At 41.1% G+C, this 6,015-nt stretch overlaps 1 protein-coding gene across 6 annotated transcripts in view; it reads right to left on the bottom strand.

Moving 5' to 3' along the window:
- Positions 1–2,422: 2,422 nt before the first annotated feature.
- LOC131882165 (diphosphoinositol polyphosphate phosphohydrolase 1-like) overlaps positions 2,423–6,015 on the bottom strand; it is a 6,012-nt gene continuing 2,419 nt past the window's right edge. For 3 of the 6 annotated variants that reach the window (XM_059229227.1, XM_059229226.1, XM_059229230.1), the window contains one exon: positions 2,423–3,389. In XM_059229227.1, coding sequence (XP_059085210.1) covers positions 2,636–3,136 — 501 coding nt within the window. In that variant the 5' untranslated portion in view covers positions 3,137–3,389 and the 3' untranslated portion in view covers positions 2,423–2,635. Of the gene's footprint in view, positions 3,390–3,804; positions 4,164–5,096; positions 5,375–5,899 lie in introns of those variants that run through there. The other 3 variants (XM_059229228.1, XM_059229232.1, XM_059229231.1) reach the window with 3 other exon arrangements.

Below are 6,015 nucleotides of genomic sequence, written 5' to 3'. Positions count from 1 at the left end.
TATGTTTGGGCAGTTTAACGTTGGAAATAAAGGACCTATTAATCGGGAACATTTTGCGAAAACAACACACTTTTTGCTGAGTCAGAAAAAAATGTTGCTCAATCTTATCCATTTTTATTGCTGACACCACCAAACAGTAGCTGGATTCTTCGTTGATCAGCTTACCCCTCTCGTCTCACCATTGAGACGACTGCCACAGTGGTTCAAAAGCCTTTTAGAATTCCAACAGAAATATCCAAGCAAATCTTGTTAACTAATCGCCATATGCGCGACAAATTTGAGCCAGACTTCAATAAATCAATCACGTCAAAATTACTTCTTATGGTTTTTGTAAGGAAGAAGACTGTTGAGATGGATATGCGCAATTCTCTCAATATCTGATAAGCTTTTTTGACCACCGTGGTGAGACGGGTGAGACGAGACGAGAGGAGACGACCGTGTCCAAGAATCCAGCTAGTACCTCCCAAGGAACTCATGCATATCAAATATTTGGATACATCTTGATTCAAACAAGCAATGAGATGAACTAATCCATAATTCAGGTATTTCTTATACATAGACCAACGGGATTTTTTGGACTTTCAACGGGCTTCCCGTCAAAATTGGCCCAGTCTAGATTGTAACAATTTTGATTCTCTTAGGTTCATAAACTTAATGGTAATGTGTTTTTTTTCAAAAGTTATATCATCCAAAAGCCTATGTAAGCTGACCCTGAGGGGGCCGAAATTATGAATTGTTAGTGATTACTTCAGAACTTAGACCGAATCTTCTGCATTTCCCATACCACATTTTGGCTTCATCAAAGATCAATTCCGTTAATTTGACCAGATTCTTTGTCTCCATTGCATTGGCAACTTTGGTCAGGTACAACACATGACAAAGAAGATTGCTTCCTATGGCTGGCCGAACTGAAGAAGAAAGGCGCTTTGAAGTTTGGATTTTCCGATTTGGATTTTTCACTCTGGTCAAGAATACAATCTTGCATTTTCCTTGATAGGGCAATGTATGGGATTTTGATCCTCCGATTTCAGACATGATCCGGGGTGATTCGCAAAGAATGAAGCTGTGACTCAGATCTGCCAAAACACTTCGAGTAGAACCTTTTTCGGATTGCAATATTGGTCGGCATTGGCCAGTTAGGGTTGGAAAGTTGTTGGTAAAATGTGCTATCTGGCTGAAAGTTCGATCCCATTTTTATGTTCTTGGGTAGAGCTAGTCCCGCCCATCTCTTACCACGTGAAGTCCACAAAAAGATGAAAGTCATATTCACTGACAATATCATCAAGGGGATCAATGACATAATTAGCTGGCGCACAGAATACAGTGAGCCAAGTGAGAGTGTTCCAAACAACGAGTTTGTTTTGAGTTTTTTTTCATACTCATGATCAGCTGTTGCCTCGTGACGGCTCTCAATCAATCAGCGAGAACCAGGCAAAAGGAGATGACGCGTCTTTTACATGAGTGCCATTAGCACTCGTCTCCATTTGCCTGGTTCTCGCTGAATGCTTACTAGCTTTGCAGCGTGTAATGGATGGCATGCTTCATAGATTACCTTTCTTATTTGTGTACTTGGACGCTACTCTCGGATAGCCCATTCTTTTGCACCTGAACATTTAGAACTTCTCAGGCAAGTGCTTCAGGCTCTCCATGATGCTCGAGTGGTCTTTCAGCCAACAAAATGCTTATTGAACGTGTCAGAGTTGATAGTTCTTGGGCTTAACGTCTCGGCTAGACAAGAGTCGGCCATTGCGTACAAAGTGGGTGCAGTGAAGGATTGTTCATAAGACTTTAACAGCTTGAACATAGTTTTTGACCAACATTTAATTTGTTAAAACACAGGTACAATTGAGATTTGAATTTAATCGAGACAACTTTTGTCATTTTGAGTGCAGGGTTTGTCTGAATTGTTGCAAAACATATTGATAACTTGGTTTGTTTGAAGGAGAACAGTTGTGCCTTGCGTTTTTTTCGGGTTCATCGTTTCACCGTCGCATTGCCCATGTCTCTAGCATCGAGATGACGCATCTTTCCTTTCCGAATCTTTAACGAGTGTCATTAGTTTCAATATCATTTTCAAAACCCTAAAACTTCCGAAGAGTAAATTGTGTTCAACCAAATATTTGTTACTACGCCATCAGTTGAATTATATTTTGTCTTGGGTCGAGTTGTCCTTGTCTTGGGAGAAGCTCTCAGTCGAACCCAAGTTCCCTCAGAGAACACCGAATAAGGCTCATATTTTTACCGACTGAAATATAATAGGTATTCATCTTTGTTTAATGGATTTCGGTTTAGTTCCTCAATGAAGTTCAGGGAGACGGAAACGAGCAGCATTCGTCAACGTTCCTTGACATGGACGTCAAGCCAGAGTGTTCGGTGAGAATAAAGATATCATTGATAACAATAATAAATCTAGGTACGCATGTTCTTTCAGTAAGTCAATATTCAAATGATAGATTTATTGATAAATCAAATAGTTCCCCCATTTGGGAGTATTTTTTGTGGCCTTTTCAGTACTGACAAAAGAGAGAAATCGATGAAGGAGCTACTCCGATCAGAATCTATTGTTTGCATGTGTCGAACTGTCGATGCTCTCTTACTTTTCCAACTTAAGGAAACGGAATATTATTAGCACCGATCATTTCAATGGGCTCTCGGCGGCGAGGATGACAGGGGAGTTCGGCCCCACTTTAACGTTCTTGGTGGCTTGCAGCGTGTTGAGATATTTGGAATGCAAAGGTTTGAAAGGCGAGAGCACTTGAACGGCCTCCTCGATCGGAAACCACCGCCGTTTCCGCCTTTTCGCGTCATCAAAATCGTCCAAGAGCTCGTTCACTTTTAGCACGTACACGTGGGTCCGATTGTGACGTTCCCGATTTTCAAACACTCCCAAACAACGGCCCAATTCGCCCACAGCCCCCGCCTCCTCCATGGCCTCGCGCATTCCACTGTACTCAGGGGTCTCTTGGGTCTCGATCTTACCCCCCGGGATGATCCATCGATCCGGATTGGCCGAGGAAGAGACCAGGAGGATCTCGGATTCGGAATCGTCGCGCACGCACACGCAAGCGGCCCGGAGAGTGAAGCCGTCCTTGTCGAAGATCCGGTCATCTTGAGAGTACTTTTTCTGTTTGGTCATGGCTCACAGGTATTGAGTTTGTCAAAATGTTCTGTCTTGTTGGGGCGAAAATTAGTGTTTATGGAGGGGGCGCCGGGGATGCGTGTGGATAAAGGTGAGAATGTAGGGAGAGACTTTGGCGTTGCAACACCTGAGTTCAATAGACTGGATCGGGGATCGATGATGTGCTAACTCCGATTTGAGATCAATTGTGAGAACTTGTGGATCGGCTTGATGTGGGCAAGAGGTTGTCCCATGTCCATGGAAGTGGATCCTGGAAAAGAGACCATAAATGTCGAGCATTTGCTTTCGGGACAAGCAAGAATTGTGACAGTGCAGAAAATCATACGAATCGAATAAAAAGATTGTCTTGACATTTGCCCCACTAATACAAACGAACGGTGTGTTTGAGTTCTAGTCCTAAGAAGGGTATATTTTGACAAAATATTTCATAAGCCAAATCAAAACCAGTTCCTCCAGACATCAGTAAATATCAAACGAAAAGTCAAGTAAGTATCTTACAAATACACGGTACAGATTATTTAGTAAAATTTGAAGCACAGCTTTGTCCACGACCTCCAAGAAGTCATTTCAAACGATATTTCCATAACTTGTTTTTTCGACAGACAAAACCTCGTTATGGTCTTGGAAATGACGCGACCTTTGTCCACGTGACCCTCAGGGTTTACCTTGTGGTCTCCAAGGCTTGATGGATAACTCAATCGTTTGCTTCTAAGCAGAGAGAGTGTGTCTTGTTCTTGTTCCTCATTCAAAGGCACTCGTGGGAACTGACTTTTTTCTCATTTGCTCCTTGTCGAGTGTCTTGAAGACGCACAATCCCTCTGAACGAAGACACTTCGAGGGCATGATGCCGTGTTTTTCTAGTTCTCTATTCGCTTGATCTCGTGAGAGCTTCTTGCCTCTTCTCGGAATATTATCCATAGATGTTCATACCCGGAATATGATGCTGGAACACATTTAAACAGACTCACTCGTTTGATGCACTGTGACTGACAAATTCGGAGACCCAAGCGTATACTTTAGGCTGAAGGTCGTTAGCAATGCAGTCTGGCAGTAATTGAGTCAAGGTGTCTGTCATTACGAATGAAATGAATGTAACGAGCCATTTACTCATACACTTTCTGTCTTTTAAGAAGAGGCAATTTAAAAATATTTGAGACGACAAACTGAGTTGGAAGTTCATTTTCTTGAATTCAGAATCGAACGAAATCGTTCAAGTTGATCTTCATTAGAGATAAGATTTTTTTTACGATTCTGAAGACTAATTGAACAGCAATATGCCCAAGGATTTTCCTCAAGCGAGTTTTGGGGGGCTTTTCAGCAAAACTATCATTAAAATTGTGACATCATTGTCATCAAAACACGTTTGGACGATCTTCCCGGAAAATCAATATCTTCCTTTTTTGAAAGAGAACGCAGTTACGCCTCTTCACGGAGTAGATTAAGCACAATAACCGAACCTTAGATGAATCTTTTTTTTATTATCATCAATACATTTACGAAAGTTTAAAATGATATTACTCTAGTTTATACACTTCAAAATTTAAAAGGGTAGATGGCGCTCCAATAATCTTCTAACCATGATGATTAATAGCTAGGCCGTAGTGGACTCGACATTAAATGATAAAAGGTTACTGAAAGACGAAATGCGTAAATTTTATAAAACATAATATGCCATACGGTGACCACGTTGGCCTTTATTTTAAGCTCCACCTATTGATGAAATGCGATCGGATTTCACAATAGGCCAATCCTTCAGAAATCAAGTGTATTCAAGTGCTAATATTGAGATAGCGTATATGTACATAATTGTACATGTACCGGACACGAAATGACCATTTATGACAAACAATGTAGCAAGACAAATAGTGCCGGAATGCCCCAATAAATAATTTTCGTTCTCGACAGATTAGTTCCCGACCTAAACATTCTTCAAATCATTCTGTTTAATCTCTCATACTCGCAATAGGACGCACATCCAAAATAGTGCTTCTTGCCAAATCCCAACCGGCAATTGAATTCTCAAAGCAGAACTTGAAAAAAGCTGTCAACAGCTCATCCATGAAAACGTGGTGTTAAAATGCAATTACGGCAACATGTACGATGTAGAATGTGATTTCGTCCACATGACTTTCTTCATAACTAGGGAGGGGCAAATAGTGCAAAACAGTAGGGCCTTATGCAGACAAAGGGTGCAATAAGAGTGCTATACACGGCAATTTACAAAGATGTAAAAAAAATTCTTACTAAAACCAATCAAAAAAAGACTAACATTGCCATTTACAATTCAGAGCTTGTAATCAAGAGCTCTTTGAAGCCAATTTTAACTTTGAAAAATCCTTCTTAGACGAAAGCTAATAAAAAATCGCAATAAAATCGATCAGCTACAGGATGACTCTCGTAGACTCTTCAGAGAGTTTTGAATCTCATTTGATCTGAGTGTATTTATGTATTTTAGGCAGGACATGCAATGATTAGTCTCCAGAATGTTGTTTGACATGCAAGGGCTTGTCAGGTTTGGCCAAAAACCGTCTCGTCAGTATCAAAGATTGTAGCAGGTCAAAAAGTGGGACAGCTCTGATCATGAATCAGTCGACAACCGAGTTTGTACTCCTGAGCGTTTTTTGGACAACGTTCGTTCAGATTCCCATGGGATAACACTCAAATCTTGGCACGTTATGCATACGTTGAACTCGACCCTTAGCTGAACCGTGACAAATCACTGATCCTAGCAAGTTTTGGAGAGGAAATGGATTGATTTACCTTTGACAACTGGGTTGGGAACGAACTTTGGAGTAGCAATGAGTGATTCGGCAATTTCACCCCGTGATGACCAACTGTCGGACACTAAACTCAACCATCTCTTGTATACCCAAGTA

This window comes from Tigriopus californicus, chromosome 6, assembly GCF_007210705.1.
Source record: "Tigriopus californicus strain San Diego chromosome 6, Tcal_SD_v2.1, whole genome shotgun sequence".
Lineage (NCBI taxonomy): Eukaryota > Metazoa > Arthropoda > Copepoda > Harpacticoida > Harpacticidae > Tigriopus > Tigriopus californicus.
This window is presented reverse-complemented; position numbering and strand designations above follow the sequence as displayed.